At 34.3% G+C, this 22,944-nt stretch overlaps 2 protein-coding genes across 5 annotated transcripts in view; one reads left to right on the top strand and one right to left on the bottom strand.

Moving 5' to 3' along the window:
* LOC149802555 (uncharacterized) overlaps positions 1–2,701 on the bottom strand; it is a 60,918-nt gene extending 58,217 nt beyond the window's left edge. The window contains exon 1 of one of the 2 annotated variants that reach the window (XM_089951802.1): positions 2,650–2,701. The gene's annotated coding sequence lies outside the window, so the exon portion shown is untranslated. The other variant, XM_089951803.1, reaches the window with a different exon arrangement.
* A 94-nt stretch (positions 2,702–2,795) lies between these two features.
* The window catches only part of LOC149802553 (protein CLEC16A-like), a 175,278-nt gene continuing 155,129 nt past the window's right edge, over positions 2,796–22,944 (top strand). For all 3 annotated transcript variants that reach the window (XM_089951800.1, XM_089951799.1, XM_089951801.1), the window contains exons 1-3: positions 2,796–2,932; positions 13,074–13,202; positions 14,336–14,469. In XM_089951800.1, the coding sequence (XP_089807926.1) occupies positions 2,859–2,932; positions 13,074–13,202; positions 14,336–14,469 (337 nt within the window). In that variant the 5' untranslated portion in view covers positions 2,796–2,858. The remainder of the gene's footprint in view (positions 2,933–13,073; positions 13,203–14,335; positions 14,470–22,944) is intronic.

The raw sequence follows: 22,944 nt of genomic DNA, 5'->3' as shown, positions 1-22,944 counted from the left end.
ATTTGGGTCAGGAGTTTGGACTTTTCTAAGTGAATTTTACAGGTTATGGTTTTGATTTTGTAAACATCAGTATCATTCTAGAAGGTTATTTTCCATTAGGTAATTTTTTTTAGAAAAGGCTAATTGTGACCTGAGGTCAGGTAGAGAACTATATAATCTTGTAATTGTGAGGACTTGGTCATTCGTGCTTTAACATCTAGCACATTTAAGTTGTATTATATGTTGTGACCAGGAGTTTTTGTCTAGATACTTTTCTTTTGTTCAAATTATTGAATTCAAGTGATTATTTTTTCTGGAAATACAAAAGTGCTCTGATAAAATTCTTGAAGAGAGAGAGTCACTTGAATTTATAGCATATTCAAATCTGGAATTATATTTCTGTGATTCAACAAAAGACTATTGACACATCAACACTTCAAAAGCCACCACAGACACATGAACTTCAATTTTGGGTTTTTCTTCTGGACTTTTACTAAATTTTGTTCAGGACATTAAATTGCTAGGACCTGTGTCTGTAATTCTTGGATTACTTTGGGATTTAATTCACAATACCGTAAGTTGTTTTTCTCATTTTCACATTGTATTCTATGGAAATAAATATATTTGTTAAATTTTACAAGTTTGTTGTCTTTGACTCTTTTCTGTTACTTATTTTAAGAGCAATAACACAATATATACAGTAAATACGGTATGTAGCCATGATCTGTACAACATCAGATGGATCAATCCACTTACAGATTTAAAGTCATCAGTTGGATGACTCTGCATTGTGATCCAGCAAGATTCCCTTCTCAATAATCAAAGTCTGTCCACAGCTCATGCTTATCATCAGTCTTCTTCAGTCCCAGCTCCTAACCGCCGATCAACCCTAGTGAGCTTGGTCAATTTTGTAGTGTTGGAGTGAGGTGTCACAAAATGCTTTAAACTAGCAGAAGCACATTGGTCTTTAGATGGAGATCATGACAGTCACCCATGGTTTTACAGACAAAAGTCTTGTAGATGTTCATAGTCTTTTATGTCTTTATATGTGCAGATGACTTAATTTGCTACAGAAGATCTCTTTTGGTGAATTCTTTGTTTCTACAAATCATTCTCATTTGATTATGTATTTGTATTAGTCGATGCCCTTGCAAAGTAAAGGGTCAATGCTCTGCTCTGTGTACCAGGCTCTTTTTAAAAATGCAAGATAAAAATGGAAAAGCATGTGAAACATTTTGGAGTATGATTTCTAAGTAGTAATGCTGTAATAGGACATACTAGCCTACAGTACAAGTCATAAAGGTCATGCTGTCATTCAGTGTCATTTCAGTAATTGGTGTCATTTTTTTAAATAGACTTACCTTTAAATGAATCCTTATATATCCATATTTGTTTGGATGGTCATTATTTACATACCCAGAAAAATACAAATGGCAAAAATCAATGTTTAAGTACACTGACATTTTTGGACGAGGTCAACCTAAAGTGTGGTATAGTGCAAACCAGATTAAATGTTATGTGCTATGATGTCAAAATGATAGCTGCATGTGTTGAAAAAATCTTACTACCCTATTATTTGTTACGGCAGACCCAACATCCTCAGTTCAGAAGTTTTCTTGACCCTGTTTATAGCACCACTTTAAAAGTGCAGAACATTCAACAATCAGTATTTAAGTTTAGAGCAACAAAGAATCTTTAAATTAAATGTGCAAACATGACTTTGGTGTGGATATATATATATATATATATATATATATATATATATATATATATATATATATATATTGTGTGTGTGTGTGTGTTTCACTTTTGTCCATGATTGTAGATTGAAAGGGCCATTTGTAAACAGTATATTCCATAGCTAACTTTTTCCATGATTGTAGATAGTACTTCAAGATAATGTAAATATGCTGATATGGCCTTTTGACTTTAGACAGTTCAGGACCTTGATAGTTTGGATTATCTGGCACTTAATTTATAATACTTTAAGTTCCTTTTAAATTTTCACTTCTTGTCTCTTGTCTTGTAAGTTATAAATAAGTTGTTTCCTGATATCTGAGTTCAAGGTCTAACCTCAGAATGTTCAAAAAGGGAGTTTTTATATATGTTTGAAGTAAACAAAATTATTTCATCCTTACTTTAAGTTCTGTTCAAATATAATTTGAGAGGAATCACTTATTTAAAAAATATTCATTGGATCTAGAAAGTATTCATTGGCATTTTGGTCTAAATCACTATTTTGGGATTATTGTGAATTCATTTAAGGACATTCTGGATTACATCACTGTGTGGTATCAAGACTGTTGGCACATCATCTCATCCAAGACTACTGCCATATCAACACATTCAATATTGGAATTCATTTGGAATACTTTTGGACTTACAACTTTTTGGATTATCTGGTATTTAATTTATAATACTTTACGTTCCTTTTAAATTTGCACTTATCCAAGAGAAATAAAGTATTTGTTGAATTTACTAAATCTGCTGGTTTTGCCTTTTCTGTTACTCACTTTAAGACCGTAGAGATGTAACTCCTCGGCTATTACGCACTTTTTAAAATTCTGTTAAAGGGTTGTAATCATTTAGTTCACAGCAGCAAACTGAATAGATCTTATACAATGAATGACACATCTTAGATGATGTCACCACAGTTTAATCTACTCTTACCAAAGTTCGAGATCGGTGATGTGACAGCGTCAAGCACTAAACTTATTAAGAGTTACTCCCCTTAGCAATTATTAAACTCATTTCTTGTTGGTTCCTTCCAAAACGTTATCCAATGAAAAACAGTCTTACATATTAAAGAGCAAATATTGTAAATGGTGAAAGGAACATAGAAATCTGAAGGCAATCTCTATTTCGTTCAACTTTCGAACATGTTTAGACCCAAAAGTTGGTTTCCGGGGCTCTCATCGAAGCCCAGAAATCCCCACTCACTTGAGCATCTAAAGTAAGTATGGCTTACCCATAGGTAAAATGTTGTTTTTGGACAGTTTTACCATCGAATGGTTGTGCGTGTTTACAAAATGTTACTGTACTGTATCGTCGAACTTATTTTTGTCTTTGGAAAGAAGTAAGCATGAAAAAAAATATAAAGCAAATATCAGTAGTTTAATTATATAAAATTGTTTTATCCCTGGCTGCTAAATGCAAAAGCTGTTGTATGGAACTGTTAAACTGGCATGGACAAAAGAGTTCAGTTGCACACGATGATCAAGACGTTGTTTACGTAAGCAAGACGTGTTACCGATTTCAGTTTGTTGACATGATTATGTAGACATGACAGATACTTCAGTTATGGTAACATGTCAATAAGACCTAAATTTACCAGTTTTTAATCATAGATTTACATGATTATGTCAACATATTGCAACACTCCTTGATGTAAACAATGTCATCTTGTATGTTTGCGTTAGAAAAATCTCGTCAGGACAATGACAGCTTATACTTCCATACTAGCGAAATAAATATTATTTTTAAAAAAAACGTTTCCCAAGATGAATTATTCTTAACTTTGACCCAGCTTTGATTCAACACAACTCTATGCATTCTGATAAATGACCATTTGTTAAAAAAATAAGTCGGACTAATTGTTTATTATCATGAAAAATAGGCCTTAATTCTACTTTCAAATTGGTCCAAGTTATCTGGTTTCTGAACTTGATCTGAACTTGTAAAGGATAAACTAAATAGTTTGCTATGCACAAGTTATTTAAACATCATTTTTCACAATCTGTTATATGAAATGGGAAGTAAGAATATTCTCACAGAGCTTTCAGGGACCCATGCTTCTGGATCAAAAAATGTGTGAAATTCTCAGAGGAGGCACTCTTTCTGTTTAATGCATCCTTGTGATGTACCTCATTTCCCATGTGATCCTCACATTTTTATATTTTTTGGTCAGTTGTGGCTGATCTGTGGAATAGCCAGTAGATAGTATTGTCTTAGGTAAACAGGCATGAAGCCAGTTTGACTAATTTACAGTTAATTGTTCTCTGGTGTGTTGACTTGAAGGAAACTGTGATCTGCTGAATGTGAATGTAGACAAATGATGCACATTGTTGTTTTAATGGTGATGAGGCCCAAGAAAATGTGTTTCTGGTCAGCTGACTGTCTGTTTTTTTCATTGCCGAACCTAGCACTTTGTCCCCCAGGCTTAAAGAAAAGTTTTGAAAAACATTAGTGAAATTCATAAGTTGATTTGTGCATCTAATTGAGCCAGTTTTGCCCAGTTCTTGAAGCACTTAGTACATATATATATACTAATGATTGTAATATACAGTAAATATATAATTTTTATTATTAAAAAAAACAGCCTGCCTATCCAAATTTTAATACCAGTGCAATAGGAAACACATTTTTCTTTGCCTGATGCATTCTGTAAATCATGAAAGTCATCAAAGCTTTCTCAGGTTTTGAGTTAGACAATACTGTTTAGTTATTAATATGCAATGATAATAATAATAATAACTGCTACCTTACTACATGCTTTATTACATGTTATTTAGACCTGAGCACAGCAGTATCACACAAAGCTTTTAAAAGAAAGCAGAAAAATTCATTGATATGTAAATACAGGGATCGTCCTGGGCTTCGCCAATGTCGCAAATTGCGATTTTTTTTCCTTATTGGCGACAAAAATATCCCATCTGGCGATTTTTTTGGCGACAGACTTTTTGGTTATTTAATTTGTACATACAATCATAGATTTGGACTGGATAAATTAAAAGGGAGAACGAAAGGAAGCCACAAACTTGACTAAGCAATGCATTGGAATCAATCTGTTACACAAACAATCCTTTGTTCGTATTGCCCATCTTTACAGTGCATTGTTACATCATAATCTGCTTATGCTGACATCTGGGCTGAGTACTGTATGCTGCGATACAGTCAATCATGCTACCGCACTATACCTACAACTGACCGACTTCTGAAGACGTGAATAGAACAGATACAATTAATTGAATGGCTAAATCTTCTGTTGTTTTTTTGTTTTGTTTTTTTTTTTTTACATATACCAGTACAATAGTTTTGCTGAACCTTCATAGAAAACCGATAACCTTTGAAGTACCGACTACTGTGTATAAATACAAAGCAAATGGAAAAATCTCAATCACAATTATGTCTGTCGCCAGTGCAGCATTTTACTCATTGTTCTTTTCCTTTGGCCATCAATCAGTGTTACGGCTGCTGAGACTTAAACTCCGAAACAAGAAATAGCACAAAAAAAACAACCAGTTTTGCATAATTAATAATAATTATTTATTTCTCAAAATACAAGAGTGAAAGAATCTCTAAATTGGGTGTGAATTTATGCTTATATATACGGTCCAATATTGCCAGGTGTTGACTCGTGTAAGTTTCATTCGTGGAAATGGAGATCATATTTTGTTTGTCGAGAAAATTTATACAGCATTCAGTGATCATTCTTGGGATTTAGGAAGCAATTCACTACAAGCTTTGTGAAGCTAGCCATGGGGGGGGGGCTGCTGATAGACTACTGGTGTCACCTGTCAGTGCTGTGGACTGTGAACGTAGATTCAGTAAGATGAACCTCATAAAAACTGACATCAGAAATAAACTCTGCATCTCGTCTCTCGAGAATTTCATGAGAATCAGCACGTACAGATGTGAAAAATTAGACTTTGAAACTGCATTCAACAAGTGGGCAGCCCTAAAATTGCGACGGATCTTCATGTAACACTTTGTAACATTTTGTTAATGCTTGTTGTAATTAAAGAATTAAGTAACCCATCTTTTGTAATTTTCATTGCCTGTTACATTAATAGACTAAATTAACCCTTGGAAAAATGTACACTACTTGTTCTGGCGACACTTTTTGAAAATTGGCGACAAAATATTGAGGTTGGCGATTTTTTTGGCGACAGCTTTTTAAAAGCCAGGACCATCCCTGTAAATATGTTTCAGCAGAATCAGTTTAACTTTTCAAGAATTAGAATGGCACTAATGTCAATAAAAGGCATAGAATAGATGAAAATGAAAGCACCAGTAAAAACAATGATAGGAACTATTGCATATTTAATGCTGGCTTCATTTTGAAGGACTGATAAAAATAGTGGCAGAACTATAAACATGCGAATGTAGAGACATCAAAGGGATAAGTGGTTCACTTATCTTTTCATTTTGAATGGAATTGAAATGTACTAACTTGCAGATATCAGATGCAACTGCTTTTTATAAAAAAATTAGTAAATTTTTTGTCATGAAAACATGCTGTTAATATTAAATTCATAACAAGATTATTTGGGGAGTTCTGTAGATTCCTTACTGACAAGAAAAAAACTCTGCATTAATGGCAGGACTTGGGTATATAGGCAAGAAGCCATTGTGAGTAATTAACAGTCAGTACTTCTCTGATGTGCTTTAATGAAACCAACCGATTGTTGAATGTATTTGTACACATTTGTGATCGTTCAGCAAATTGATAATGTCCTTTCTTATTTAATTTGGTGATGACGTATATATATCATGAAAGTAATTAAAGCTTTCTCAGTTCTTCAGTACAAATCATTAATAATAATAATGATAATTGCTACTTTAGTGCATGTGATGTAGATAAGGGGAAACAAATCACCTGTGCTGCATATTGATAAAATTCATGATACATAGCGATGCGATACATATATGAACTTGGAGGTCTTTCCATCTTTGGAAGGTAGGTAATGCCCTTTTATGTATGTTGACATTCTTGGTTGTATTTCCATTATGCAGATTATAGATGGACATACAGTTATCATATATTTATAAGCAATTTTCATAGATAGCAAGATAACACAAATACTTTCAACCAGACTACCTACTGGTTGTCAGTGAGTTTAATTTAACTTTGTAGGCCATTCAGTTCAACTCACTTTAGCCACCGGGTCCTTTGTTTTTGTGGCATGGTGGGTTATTCTGCCGTCACTGTGGTAGGTGTGGGGTGGGGTGCTTCCAACATTTATTTAAATTATTATAGAAGTCCCACCCAGGCTCAGTTTTGGATGGAAGTTAAAGTAGTGAAAGATAGATGTAAAGCTCCAAGCCCCAGTCAGCAATGCCAATGGTTAAACGATTGAATATACAAAAAAGTTAAATTCAACGAATAACAATTTAATGATAATTCAATAATCAAATGATTAAAATTTCCCTAGTACTCTTCACTATTGCATCATTTGATTAGTAGTGTGAGATAGCTTTCCATGTCCTTGTATTCTACTGATATGTGTATGTCCTATTCCTCCAAATCCTTCTCTCTTCCTCCCGACTTTCTCCAAATTCCTTCTCCTCCTCAACTTCTCTGTACTCCTCCTTCTTCTCTACTTTCTTCTCCTTGACTCCTCTTCCTCCTCCTCCTTAACTCTCTATACCGACTAGACTTGATGACTCTGACTGCACTGCTAGTTGCACTTCCATCTCCCCTCTTAGTGACTCGGGACTCCTGAACCGGAAGTTCTGTCTGCCAAAAAGCTTCCTGTGAAAATACAAGGACAGTACAATATTTTTCTAAGTCCTCTCATCTCACACTACACCCAACCTGTCAACAGATAACGGCTATTACATTTTTTTGATCACATTCTTGTATGGTAAAACAACGTCATAATAAAAGCATGGTATCAATTACCTCTCATACATACATCAATAAATTGCATCACATCAGTACATATTCCTAATCCCATTATACTAAACAATATCACAGCAATCAGATGCATTTCTTTACAAGTCGTACAAAGTACACAAATATTCATGCATCCATATTAACTAATCTTTCTTCAACCATTTTCCAAATTCACTATTGAAGCATTTGAAAATTCTAACATATCACATGAATAAGTGCACTAGTTTACTACGAAGTAACCTGTTAGTGAATGACAAATTAATTCTGACCACAAGCTAGCAATCTAATTCTCTACATAATACTCAAACTCATTTCTCAAATGCGCATGTAAAATTAAACACTACAAAGGTAATTCTACGTACTAAATGATCCTATTAATTAAGTATACATACTACACATAATTACAATTACAATGTCCTAATATTCTGCAAAAAATCGAGCAAATAACTTACTGACCTTTATGAAGCTTTGTCTTTCCTTATAATCTCCTAAGTTTTACCGCCAAATTACAAATGGCTCTCTCGGAGTAACCCTTATTGCTCAGTAATCTATCAAGGTGAAACTAAATTTTCGCTTGCTAGCTAGAAGTTACAATTCAGATAGAAATTATTATCACACTGTCCGTCTAAATTTCAATTGGATGTCACTTTGACCCGATCCAGTCAAATTTAGCTGACAATGTCCTTGCTGTTTGTCCATGTGGGGACAGATTTAGAACATGCCTCGTCCCTCCTGGGTTCCTCTGATCTTTGGCCAAAGCTTTAACACATAGGTGGGAAGTTGCTTGATCTAACGCATTTGCCAATTCTAGATGCCGAATCTTCTATCTGGTCACGGTAACCTTGCGTAAGAGAATAACTCTAGCCTGCTGCTGTGTTCAGAAATCAAACCATGGCCTGTAATTGTTTATACACAACTTACTAACTGGGGCTCAGCTAACGTGACAGTTTTGCATAGCTTGAATGCTTTGAAAACATAGTTCATGTCTCACTTAAACTAGAAGACATTACAATGTTATCTTCAGAAGAGAAGAAATAATGCAATTTCCTCATGCAAAGAAAATCTCATCTAGATCAAATCTGGGCATGAGAATGAGGATGAATACCAACAAAATCACATTGTACTTTCTGCAGATGGAAAAGACTGTTGCGGCTACATGTACTTGCATTTGTTCATGAAGAAGGAAAACTGTTGACAACACCTACTCCTATTCTGTATTATTTTATAGCTTACACAAGGTGATAAACTTGAGCATTTTGAAGTCTGCTCCATTGTTGATTCAATGCAGATTTTATTTACGTATCATTTAATGACTTTTGCACAGAGTTTCTCTATTTCTTTGCCAATACTTCCTGTTTGTTATGCAGGGAATAAGCTACATTAATGTCTGATTGGTGGTTATTGTTTAACCTGGACCAAAACAATCAGTAACCACCAATGAGAATTCAGTGTAACATATTTCACTGTGTGACAAACCGGTAGTGTAGCTTTCAAATCCACCAAAGTAGATATGATACAGTTCAGCGTGGAACACATTTGGAAAGTACAGTATAGGCAGAACATGCTTCTAGGTTAAAATAATTAGAATGAATGGGGGGTGCAGATCACAAACTATGTCACTTTATGTTCATTTTTAGATGGCAAGCGAGTATTCTCAGTAGTCTTTTTTTTCATTTTTACTGTGACTGCAGATGCTGGATGAATTTTAATTTTAACTTTAACAAGGCAAACTAATAATAATTCTTCATAACTGCTAAAATAGCTTACATACGATAAGTATCGTTTTGTATTGATTCTCCATCTTTTCAATCGATATGTGTATCATTACAGCAGAAGTATCAGTGCATTGATATTTCGATGAATCGTTTCACCCCTTGATGTAGACTAAAGAACTACAGTATTAGTAAACACTTCTTAAAGGAGCGCAGAAAAGTTCTTGTTCAAAATGAGGCAGCAAAGTCTGTTTTCATTGTTTTGGAGAACGGATTTGCAATGGAAATAACACTAATGCTAATAAAAGGCAAAATAAATAAATGAAAAGTGGGATCTCAAGTGATGACAGTGACAAGAATTTGAAATGTGGATTTATTACTGATTCCTTCATAGCTACAGTGAAGGATGACAATATAAATAGCAGATGAACTTGAGACCAGAGTAGGAGAAACAGTTCTCATGAAGAGTCCAGGACTCCTCATCCTTAAATTCCATTGAGAGCCCGTGTAAGAAATGGGATGACTTCTACCTCTCTTAAGTGCTCAGAGAAATGGTTTTGTCAGACACTAAGCGCAACTAGCTTTTAAAAAAAATCACTTTTCCTGATTGAAAATTCACTTGTCTGATAGGGCCATCTTTTTGGCTATTATTATGACACATTGTTGAAACTGTTGTATACTTAATAATATAAAAACATTAAAATGCTTTGAATTGGTAAATATTATGGGTGTATTTACCTCTCAAAGTGTACTTATGAAAACAATTGTGTCATCTTATCAGCTAAAATTTTGATTGGGCTAGATTGCATTAAAGCAAAGTTTTGTTCAGGTTTTGTTGTAAACCAGTACTTAGTAGTTCTGTTTTCTAAATGCTGCACAGTCTTTTTCTCAATCCAGGTTGAAAACAGAAATGAAGTTGGAGAGGCATTGTTCTTTTTTTTTACACCAGTCAGTAAAAACAGTAACTTCACATTTTGTAATAAGTTGATGTCATATTACTCTGGATGAATCCCAGTTACAGATGTGATGTGATGTGATCCATACATCAGTAGAACCAGTGGCTACTCTTTTAACTCATGAACCCCTGGAGGGTTTTGTCGTTTTCACCTGAATTGCGAGTAGGAAACACATTTTTTAGGTTATACATCCTCATACATCGACTTCCAAGTGATTTCCCATTAACCTAATGCCTAGTTGTGTTAGAAGAAACATTTTTCATTGTCTATTTTGCTCGCACATGAGCAGAAGAGTAAAAGTTGGCTCATCTTATCCTACTTTTTGCAAGGGTTCATCTGTCTGTGAGCAGTTCAGACCGGTCTACCTTAGATCTGAGGCCAAAAAGTCTAAAATCCGGACACAAAATCGGATTCCAACCACAGGCAAATTTTGGATGGAAAAATATTAGGTTTTTTCCTCTAGACATTTTTGTGCAACTAGAAAGAACTTCTATATTATTTGCTGTCGTTGTAGAGCTACATCTCTCTACCTTTTTATAATACCGCCCACTTTAGTGTATCATACATGACCTTGTTGCTACAGAGCTCAGCAGTAGGCTAATACCTCCTGCCACATAAATGCAGCGCCAGGGGTTAATTAGGTAACTAAATGGATTAAATACAGTGTAACTATCTCAGTTCCTCTAGGGTGAAATACGCTGTACTGGAGCCTTTTATAAGTCACTAATTACTGAGCTTAGCTTAACTGTCAGTACCATAGATACATGTACTACTGGATATATTTAACCAATGATGAAACACCAAGTCAGTGTGAACAATATTTTTCAGTAAATAGAATGTTAAGATGAAACATACGTGTAAATTTATATATTTAGTTACCTCTATAATATTATTAATAAAACAAAAATTAACAACAATAAAATAGTCAACTCTTAGTTTAAATCCCAAGAATGGTCACTGGGAATGGTGTTTAGTTTTATCTCCAAGTAAAATAGCATCTCCATTTCCACCAAAAGAAACTTATATGGGTAAACATCTGGCATTAATTACACTGTACCGTATATAAATATTTACCCTCATGTACATGGTACAAGGGTTGTTTCAAAGGCTTTTAGAAACCTTTGAAAGTGCCATTATTGTGAACTTTTAGAATTTTTAAAATAAATAATAGACTTTTTAAAAAAGTGATTAATGGTAGTTGATTAAGCATTGTTGCTAACTTGTGATTACAATAATGTGATCTGGTTACTCAGTTAAAATTTGTTATGATGTAGTTTCTATTATTGCCTTTTTAGAGTCATAATACCAAAATAGCTCAGAAAATGTTCTACCTGAAAATAATATATATATATATATATATATATATATATATATATATATATATATATATATATATATATATATTGCATTTCTTGCTTGCCGTCGACCTCTCCCTGTTTTGCCCAAAAGAAGTCACTTTTCCCTACAATTCAAGTCTAGCTTGACCCCTGATATATATATATATATATATATATATATATATATATATATATATATATATATATATATATATATGTGTGTTTGTGTGAAATTGTATCATTAAACTAAAGAAGGGGTGAAAAATATACAAAGCAGCATATGTGCAAAAAACAACTTTATTAGATTAAATATGTTAATAGGGCTCTAGTGAAAAAATATGAATATTGGCATATGTACTCAGTCTAAATACATGTAGCTCTTGAGACTGCAGATTTAAACTGTTGTCACAATGAACTCACATACTTAAGGTACTCAGATGTCACCAGCCATATGGAACTTTCATCTTTTTTTCTTCCTTTTGATGATTCATTTTAAAATGAAAATAGCTTTTGTGAATCATTTTTGTGAGTCATGGTACTTTCTGCACACTTTTAAAAAGTATCTATTGATGCTGTTTGTGTCCTGTAGAAGTCACGTGTATTTAAAAAGCAGTTATTATTATGGCATATTGATGATTTGACAATATTGTCCAAATCAAACTCTGAGAAGGCTTTGATTACATTCACTATTTATATTTGGCTCATCACCAATTTGATTTAAATGCCATTATAACAAAATAAGGCATTATTTATTTGCCAGTCAATTGTAGATGCTTACATACACATTCAGCAGAACATTAGGTATGCAGTTATTTTCCCAATATAATCACAATGGTAACTGTTCATTAGCCATACTGGCTTCATGTGTATTTAGGTGTAGCTGTTAGCTTTTATAAAGATAGGCCAAGGCCGACCAAAATATGAAGAGAGGTAATAAGGCACATGACAGGGACATCCTTTGAGAATTTCAGATACATTTTATCCAGACACTTGGGTCCATGAGAGTCCAGAAGTATTGCTAGTCAGGGCAAGTATTTTGATAAAGTATTATAACAGAAACTGTCAATCTTACACCTTTGTTGAATTGAGTATGAAGCGTTATGAACAAGTAAACCTCATATTACTTCAAATTAATTGATAGAAAAGTCTATAATTTGTTGTGTTTTCTTCATATTTAGAAAACTCTATTTAGTTAACTTTACAATTGTACAAATGCCATTAGAAATGAATTACGTAATGAACCTAATGTTTGGATATCACATAAAGGCAGTGTTGTCACAATCATACAAGGTGAAAAAATGTCATGTATCATGTAAGTAAATTTCATCTTTCATGATAAGTCTGTAATAAAACTCACTGAAATTTTGTACCATTAATGCCATTATCCAGTGTTACAGAAATGTGGAAATTGACTGGACTGTTCATTATAGATGAGAATGATAAATGTTTTATAGTTCTCACTCATTTGCAGGTATCTGTATGGAATGTTGTGTAAGAACCAGACGGTGAATGAGAATAACCGAAGCCTCTTGGTGGAAACTCTGCGCTCTATATCAGAAATCCTTATCTGGGGAGATCAAAATGACAGCAGTGTATTTGAGTAAGCTTTCCTTGTTGTTTAACTTTTCTTTAAATTTTTTAGGGTAAAACTTTTTCTAGTTTGCATACATTCGTGTCACAATAAGAGAAGAGCTTGTAATTTTATTAAATTCCATTCATCTAGCCACTCATCCATCCAGCTATTAACAATTTGGTTTCCATATCGTTAGTTCTGCTTCAGTACCTTCACCAAACTGTGTTGGCTTATTGATCTTTGGACAACAAATGGTCATTTCAAAATGGATGTCAGCCGATCAATAATCATGGCCACTGTCTCTGACTAAAAGGGTTACATGAGTTCTTTTTCGTGTAACTTTCCCAAACTTTGCAGGTGGCTTGTCCCCAGGGAATTAAATAACTTATTGATTTGAGGTGTTAAATGTCAAGGTAACTCACCACCCACAGTAAAGTAGTTTCAGCGCAATAACTTAAATGCTGCTAATCATGCTGTCACCAAAACTTTCAGTGGGTTGTCCTGTAAAAGACAAAGAATCACATTAAGTTTGTGGGTGAAAAGGTCATTGTCACAGGCCATAGCAAACTGATTTGCATTAAATAAATTTCAGTTCTTCTAACGTGAACTTAAAAGCTATATTGTTCTTGATGACACCAGTTTACATCTAGAAGGTCAGTTGTCACTATGATCTTACAAAAGCTGCCTGATGATTTCGGGACTAAAATGTCACAGCCCACAATAAGACAGGCTGTAAGCATTTTACAATATTGTCTGCAAATTTTGTACCCCCTGATTTTTAGGACACCATCAATCTGTCAGTTTTTATTTCTATTTTATCATGTAATTTATCAAGAAATTTTTCATGTAAATTTTAGGCCAGTAATAAGAATTGATTATTTCTTAACTACAGTTGAAAATAGTTAATAAAAAGTATATGAAAAATAAAAGACTGTACAGTAATATGTCCCATTTGCTGTATCAGAGTTCTTTCTTTGTTTTCAGATCATTGACTATTAGTATTTCAGTATTTATCAAATTAACCCTTTAAATGGGTAGAACAATTTCCTAAATTTTTTTTTCCTCTCTAAGGTCTATGAAATTATTACCTACGTTCAGCATGATTTAGACAGGAATATCTAATTTTAAAAAATGTTACCTTGTTCCTTGTGTCCTTTCAGCTTTTTCCTGGAGAAGAACATGCTGTCATTTTTTCTTCGCTATTTGAGACAGAAGTCAGGCCGTTATATCTGTGTACAGCTTCTTCAGACCCTAAACATTTTATTTGAAAACATCAGCAATGAGACATCTCTCTGTAAGTTTTCTACTGTATCACCCAAAGCATATTTTTCTTTTAGGATCAGCTTGACATCAGTGGTGGCATTAATTATTTCTAACCCAGGTAAACCAGAAGTTCCGACCCATTGAACCTTGTAATCATCACCATATAGCTTGTGTTGTGCTGATGTAGTCTTAAACCCTGTAATACAAATAGCTTGTATTGTGCTGATGTAGTATTAAACCCTGTAATACATATAGCTTGTATTGTGCTGATGTAGTATTAAATCCTGTAATACATATACATTTACATTCATTCTGGGTAAAATGAGTAGGTCCATTTCCCAGTTTTCTGAATACAGGAAAGATTGTAAAATTTCAGGTGTGTGGTTTGGTGGGCAAGATGCCAAATTGCATTTGGCATTGCAAGTTGATGACCCAGGTATGGCTGAGACAGACACCATAGACCCCAAACTGAGAGATTCTAATCAGTTTTGTTTAATTTATGGTGCACTTGCCCTTTTCAAGAAAACTAAACGGTTTCTTTACTTTACTGGCATTATAACATAAATACAGGGTTCCCACGCTACCATGAAAAATTTGGGAGAAATGATAATTTTTTTCCCGACCGTGAAAAGTCCTGGAATTTTGCAAATATTGATGAAAGTCAGGGAAAATCCGGGAATTTTCCACCACCACTTGATGCCCGAAACAATCATGTAACTGAGTCGTAACTAAGCTGATCATGAGTTACATTTAATGAGTTCTAACCAGAATATTCAGAGGGTGCAGTATGTATCATTTGGGTGCTTGCAGTAAAGATATATAATGAGTCAATTCAAATGCTCAGTGAATTAGATTCGTCTAGTAGACTTTTATTTTCAAAGTCAGCTTGATATTCATATCTTTCCTTATGTGGAAGCAATGAAAACCACTCTAGCATCACAAGAGGCAGACATTGTGTTGGCAAAGTGTAGCCGCTTACCGGATGGCCTAGCAAACTTTAAATTTTGTTAGATCGCATGATACATGCATGAAATGGATATGAAAATTACTTATTTTCTCAGAAATTGTGAGTATTAAAATCGGAGTTGATAAAATGTGACCTGGTGCTCGCGAGTTGCATTGCTAGTCGCATGAGTACACAAATCTAGCAACCCACATTTTCAAATGTTGTAGAGAAAAAGTAAAAAAAATATTAAATGAAAGTTGTATACAGGTTGTAATCAAAATACAAAAACGGAAGAATACAAAGTTTTCCATATTTATATATTCCAAGAACAGTGTCTGGAGTTTTGTTGTATAACGGGATTACCATGATGACATGTGCTTTCTGCTTGATAAATCAGACTGGCCAAATTGATGGTTTTTACAAAAGGTATCTTACTTTCATTTAATATAATTGAATTTCTTGACAACAACATTAAAATTGAGTTTGCTGTTGATATGATGTGACTAATGGACTTCCAGTGTCGTCGTTTGAGATTCGTGAAATGACTAGTAATGCAAATGGCAAGTACCAGGTCAGGTGTCATCACCGCTGTAGCTTTGTCTAGTCTGTCAGCGGAATAAAGACAATGATTATAATACTTGCCATTTCTGAGAAAATAAATCATTTTTATATCCATTTTGTGCAGGTATAAGTCGATATAACATTAAGTTTAAATTTTCTAGGCCCGCTGGTAATCGACTACCATATGGTACTACTGCACGGTGGTGGCAAGTTCCAAATTTTTGTATGTAATTGCAATGACCCCACACCCCAACCTAAATGTCCAGCTATGAAAAATGGGGTGGGAATATTCGAAGGAAACCTGGATTAGAAAACGGACTGCTATTCGTTTTAATCCAAATTTGTAGTCCAATTTTTTGAATCTTATAGCTGAAATTAGAAATTGTCGTCCCTTGTATTATATATTAAAAAAAGATTCGAACCCCTGTATCAATACAGGTTTGGGAACTGGTTTAATGAATTACAAGAAAAGTTGATTTTACAGAAAATTCAGTCCTTTTTATACAACAGTATATAATTTTGAAGGTGTTCTGTCAAATTTTAAATCAACCCTTTTGAAAATGTTTTTTCAATGATGGATTTTTAACCAGATCTTAAGGAGGTTAGGTTGTTTGAAAAATCTTGCTTTGGATTTTATTGGCACAGATAAATTCAAGTTTAAATTCTCTTTGTTACAAGATAAGATTCTAGTTTGCGTTTATTGGTTGTTTTATATATTGTAATAGGAAATATTTACTTTCTATAAGATGCATGTATATATTAAATATTTTTTGAAAAAATAGGAAATTAATAACGAGTTCATAAACAAACACCATACCCATGTAAAACCTGAGAACTAAGTGCAGTAGGCCTGCGATGGTCATAAATCACGTTTATAAAAAAAAAATTAATTTTAAACTGAACGCATGTACAATTTAATACCCTTTCAATTTTCAGCTAATAAAAGATAAAATATAAAATTTACTGTTTATTAAATTGTGAGAATCTTTTATCAACCACCGCATTGTTTGCTGCTTGGTTGTGTATGCAGTTAAAGAAGAAACACATGTCGGCTATTGTTTGAGCAACGATTGTGTACGAAATTAATTGAAAACAATCACAAAGAACACTTACTGGCTTTATGCATGGATCAGTAATAAGTAACATTTCAGATGTTTGTTTTGGCATAACACTTCAAGAATCTGGTGTAATTGTTCAATTTCAGAAGCCAAGCCTCGATCGTATTAGATTCAAATTTGTACGCGAACTCTTCCCCAATATGATAATAAACATTTTACACACTATTTCTCGTACTTTAAAAAAAGTATTTAAAGTTGAATGCATGTACAGTTTCATACCTTTTCAATTTCCAGCTAATAAAGCGGACATTATTTACTGGTCAACTGATTGCATCTAATAACACTGCCAAGCCTAGCAAACATCTTGGAAGCTTTTGTTTTTTGATGTTTATTAAACTGTGAGAATCTTTTATCAATCACCGCATTGTCTGCTGCTTGGTTGTATGCAGTTAAAGAAGAATAACATGTTAGCTATTGTTTGAGCAACGATTGTATACAGAATTAATTGAAGACAATCACAAAGACGACTTACTGACTTTACTCATGGACTAGTAACAAGTAACATTTCCAATAATGTTTATTTTGGTGTAACACTTCAAGAACCTGGTGATATTGTTAAATTTCAGAAGCATTGCCATGATTGTATTATATTAAAATTCATATGTGAACTCTTCCCCCAAAATGATATTAAAGGTTTTGCACACTATTTCTCGTACTTAAAAAAAATGTTCTTTCCTGGTATGAGAAAAATACATGTACATGTACCTGTATTTAAAATTTAAAGAACCACGCCACGATCATATTAAATTCGAATTCATACGCGATCTCTTCCCCGTAATAATAATACATTTTCATACACTATTTCATGTACTTTGAAGAAGAGAAAAGCTATTTTTTCATGTGCGAATGAATATACGAAATTTCGGGAGCCACGCCACAACCGCATTATATCTGAATTCACATTATAGCGGGCTTGCACTGTATATATATTGCTATAGAATTCTTTAGAATTAAAGGTTTGAAAGGAAACAAAACTAATGTATGTTCATTATCTTGTTCCCACTTAGCAACATAATGCATGTCAGCAAAATAAAGTTAGAATTTTTATTTTGTACATTGAAATGACTTTACATGCCAATTTAAAGGAATATAATCAAACTTGTTTTGTGTGATACATTTTGTGGTTTTGTACATGATCGTCTTTTCTGGCTTAGATGTTTTGGAGAGTCTTGAAAGAGAACCATCTTTAGATTTAGAAAATGCACATTTTATAATCTAAAATGTCTTTTAATTCCATTTAGTAATGGTTATATGTGAACCTTGAAAAAATTAATTTCATCCTGGAAATGACCTGGAAATTTATCTTTAGAAAAGTGTGGGAACCATGTAAATAGGTCTTTGTTCCCCCAAATCAACTGATTACATTGTGCATGTTTGGTGAATTCACTTCTTTACAGAAGTTATTGTTGCATTCTTCGTTCTAGAAAAGCAAATGGTTTTTGTGGTTTTCATTCCTGTTTGCAAATTGTCAGTCAGGAAATGCATGAGCCTGTCTGACCAATAGAAAAGGTAAAGTTTGCCTGGTGTCTACATTAAAAAACAACCTGGTATTTATAGTGACCAGCCAACATGCATGAAATGCACATATTGGCTCAATTTGAAAATATCAGCAATGAGACATCACCTAGTTTTGCATTGTGCTCATTATGGATATATTTTAGGTATTCAGTAGTAACAAATTAATCCCTGTGGATCAAAGAATATCTGAGATACAGATGCTCAGCTCAGTACCATCCCAAGGCATATATTTTCTGTATGTTTTGTTTTCATTCAAAGTTTATGGTTTTATTACCACGGTTCTAAAGAGATTCAAAACTGAGGAGTCATCTGACCCTTGACTCTCAAGTCAAAATGAAACTCAAGAGTCAAAACTTTTGTCTCAATAGTCAGTAGTTTTTGACAGTCTTGAGCTCATAACTGTGATTTTTTTGTAAGTGTTTCTTTCTAATTATGTGTGACTGTGTATAGTTGGTAAATCTGGAGAAAAAAATTATTTTTTACATTATTACATTTCTAACTTCACAAGATATTCTGTTTTTAACTTCTCACACGATTTTATATGAGAAAATATACCCATACAGCTATAAAAGTTATATATGAATGAAATATCTAAGTTATCCATCAAATACATTACATTTGGATCACCTTCTCTGCTACCTCCAAATCCAGCCCTCTCAGAAAGGAGGAAAAACATCTCTCTCTGTATAGGGGGATCTCTACAGATATTATGTAATTTTGAGAGAGTGACAAGTGTAAGGTGAAGTTGTTTGCATTTGCAACATGCTCATATGTTGGCATACCTTTATGTTTCTTTCATGTACTATGGCTGAAATTTCTTTTGACACTGCTTGTTGAAATTGTACATGATCTTAGCAGACAGCTAATCAAAATGGCTGCTCCCATATCCCCTTTCAGGTCATCCTGTATGGAGAAGACAGTGTTTTGGGGTGACTATTTGATAAGTATGGTTTTTGCTTCACCACATGACCAACCTTACTTCCCTCGTTTACAGTTCATATTGGATATATAGTATAGAGAAGTCATGCAGACCTTATTCTCATTTCAGGGGGGATAATCAATGTAGAGAAGTTATGCAGACCTTATTCTCATTTCAGGGGAGATAATCAATGTAGAGAAGTCATGCAGATCTTATCCCTTCTCAACATTTTATCCTTTGAGATATGGAATTCTTAACACATATTAACTTGATGTCATTCTCCCAGATGCACAGAAGGTAGATCTCTTGTATTGGAGAAAGCATCAGACAAGACATTGTTTAAATGAGAAAGGCTTTTGTGGCTCATTGGCCTTGTTGGGGTTATGTTACAAAACCAGTTTACTACTGAAACTATGATGGTCAGTGACATGTGCACATTTCAAGAGAAATGTCTTCTTATCAACCTTTTCATTTTGAAAGCCATCCTCAATGTCTTCCACATATAGGTGGAACCTATCCATGGAAACAGGGTCCTGATACTGTTGGACAATTTGGTTGTGGTGACATAACGATGCAAGAGGGAACAATCTTCAGACCTTTGCCCAATAGTACTCCCAATATCAGGTATTATTCAAATCCAACACATTCCATGTTTATTTAAGTGAACTGGCCAAATCATTATCAAAGGAAGACAACTGTTTCATACAGATTGTCCATCCAAGAATCTTCTTCAGGTCTGTGCCTTTTGGGGCCATGCAGTGCTTGACATTTCTCTTTCATTTTCCCCCAACCCCAGAAGCAGGAGTCATACATACACTTAAATCAGCTGGGAGGTAATGTTGGCATGTACTTTCCTCCATCGGTTTAGATTCTAAAGATAATTAAGAAATGAGAGGCACAGACTGCAGTATCTCTTATTGCCTTGCTGTGATGAAACACCCTGGATGAATGATCTGCACAACTGAGCAAAGTCATACCCAGACAAGTCATACTGACCTCTACCCCGAACAAGTAGTCCAGATTGCCACTAATCTACATATGTCCAAAGGAACTCCCAGGGTTTCTTGATTGAAAAGGAGTTTGGAGCTTCTATCATGTAGAGGATCACGAATGCTGAAGATCATCCACTTTGAAAACATACATTGGGAAATCATGTATTGTCATTGACTGGTGTCAAATCAATGACATCAAACCACTTTCAGCACTCATTTCCTGAAGACAAACTTCTTTCTCTTTCTCGTTGAAGACAAGAAGTTAGCCCCTGTTACATGGAATTGATACTGTTCCATGATCTCAGGAATGTTCAGACTTTATTGAAGAGTTGCTTTTTGGACACATCAAGGTAACCTCTGACTTGCAGTCCAGTTCTGACATGTCCAGAACACACATTATTCCCAAATGGAATCTGTCATGGGTTTTTAAATAGCCAAACTTGTCTTGGTTTGAGACACCATCTTTCCCCTCCCCCACTGAAGCAGTTATCATACATGACTTGCAATTTATGATAACAATACAACATGCAGAGTGAGTGAGCTATATATGATATCCATAGATCCACTTCATGCGGTTCTGATCAAATGGTTAATTCATTCTAATAACACAACCTGGTTCCTTCCTAAGAACAGGTTGCTGTCACCAATCAATCAACAATAAATATTCGTTCCATCTTCTTGATTTTTCTGTTGATTGAAGCAAAGCTGCATAACCCTATACTTATCCTCACATGTTACCCAAGATGCACTGATGTCATACCTACATCAGCTGGCAGCCATCTTGAAAATATTGTTTTCACTTCTTCTACTGAAAGGTATTCATATCAGGATGGGGTTGCACTGAAAGACTTTTTACAATGTCTTGTTGGTGCTAAATGAAAATGATGTTGATTTGACTTCAGATATGGAAATCTTTTTATCGTTACTCCTACATGGATGGTCATATCAGCATGGAGTTTCCACTAAAAGACTTCCTATGATATCTGGTTAGTCCTAAATGAAAATGGTACTGATCCGAAGTCCATTATGGCTGCCATGACAGCCAACCTGAAAATCTTGTTATCACTACTTTTTTTGAATGGATGGTCATATCAACATGGGTCTTTTGATCAAAGTCTTCTTATGATGTCTAACTGGTGCTGGATAAAAATAATGCCAATCTGACAACCAGCATGGTATCCATCTTAAAAATCTTATTATAACAACTCTACTTAAACAGAAAGTCATATTGATGTGGATTTTTTACCAGAAGGCTTCTTATGATGCTCATTTGGTCTTAAATGAAAATGGTTGCCGATATTACAACCAGTATGGCCCCAGGGTAGTCATCTTGAAAATTTTGTTATTGCAACTCTTCCTTAATGGAAAGTCAGATCTTGTTAATATTGTTATCTGTACTCCTCTCTTTATGGATCGCTATGTCACCAATAGATTTCTTATGATACCTAATTGGTCCTTAATGAAAGTGGTGCCAGTTGTTTTTCCAGTATGGTTGCCTGCCACAATGACTGCCTTAAAAATATTGTCGGGGCCCCAAGTGGCCGAGTGGTCTAAGGCGCTCTCCGTTACAGATCACTGCCATCTCACCTCTGTCTGCGTGGGTTCGAGTCTTGTATTTGGCCAATGTGGGTATGTGAGAAAGCTTGTCAGTAGCTTCTTGTGGGTCGGTGGTTCTTCCCGGGGTTTTCCTGGGTTCTTCCTCCACCATTAATACTGGCCGCCATGCATAGCCTATCATGTGCTGAAAAATGGCATTAAACCCCATAACAATAACAAAAAAAATAAAATTAAAAATATTGTCACTACTCATCACTTGAATGGGTAATCAATATGACAGATTTTCACCAAGACCTAAATAAAAATGCTTGCTAGTCATGCATGCTATATGGCTGCCACGGTGACTGTCTTAAAAGTGTTGTTATCACTACACTCCCTGAATGGATTATAATTTTGACATGGGGTTTTCACTAAAACACTTCAAATGATGTCTACTTTGTTATAAATGAAAATGGTGCAAAGCTGGCATCTAGTAAATGTACCACAGCAGCTATTTGAAAATCTTGTTATCACTGAATAAATCAAAGATGGTTTTAACACAACTGTTAAAATGAAGAAATGGTCTTATCTTGAGTTCCTTGAAATTCTTTTTGCCCGGTAGAAGAGCATTGGTCCTTTTGAGGGACTCTTGGTATTGATGTGGTACATTTTTTATATCATCCCCAATCCGGTTCTTAAAAAGCAATCCATACAGTGATATCACCATATAGAGATGATGATTGTAAATTTTTTCTGCATTTTATTTCATTGATGATCATTTGTAAGAACTAGTTTCTATTTGTCCAGCAAATCTTTGCATAATGAAAACTTTTGGAAATGGTATAAGAAAAACATAAATGGCCTCTCAGATTTTTTATGGAGACTTTGACACAAAATATTTGGATAAGGATTTGAA

This window comes from Sinohyriopsis cumingii, chromosome 3, assembly GCF_028554795.1.
Source record: "Sinohyriopsis cumingii isolate HCF-2022 chromosome 3, ASM2855479v2, whole genome shotgun sequence".
NCBI classification, from domain to species: Eukaryota; Metazoa; Mollusca; class Bivalvia; order Unionida; family Unionidae; genus Sinohyriopsis; species Sinohyriopsis cumingii.
The sequence above is the reverse complement of the archived record's forward strand: the minus strand, read 5'-3'. Positions and strand labels throughout refer to the sequence as shown.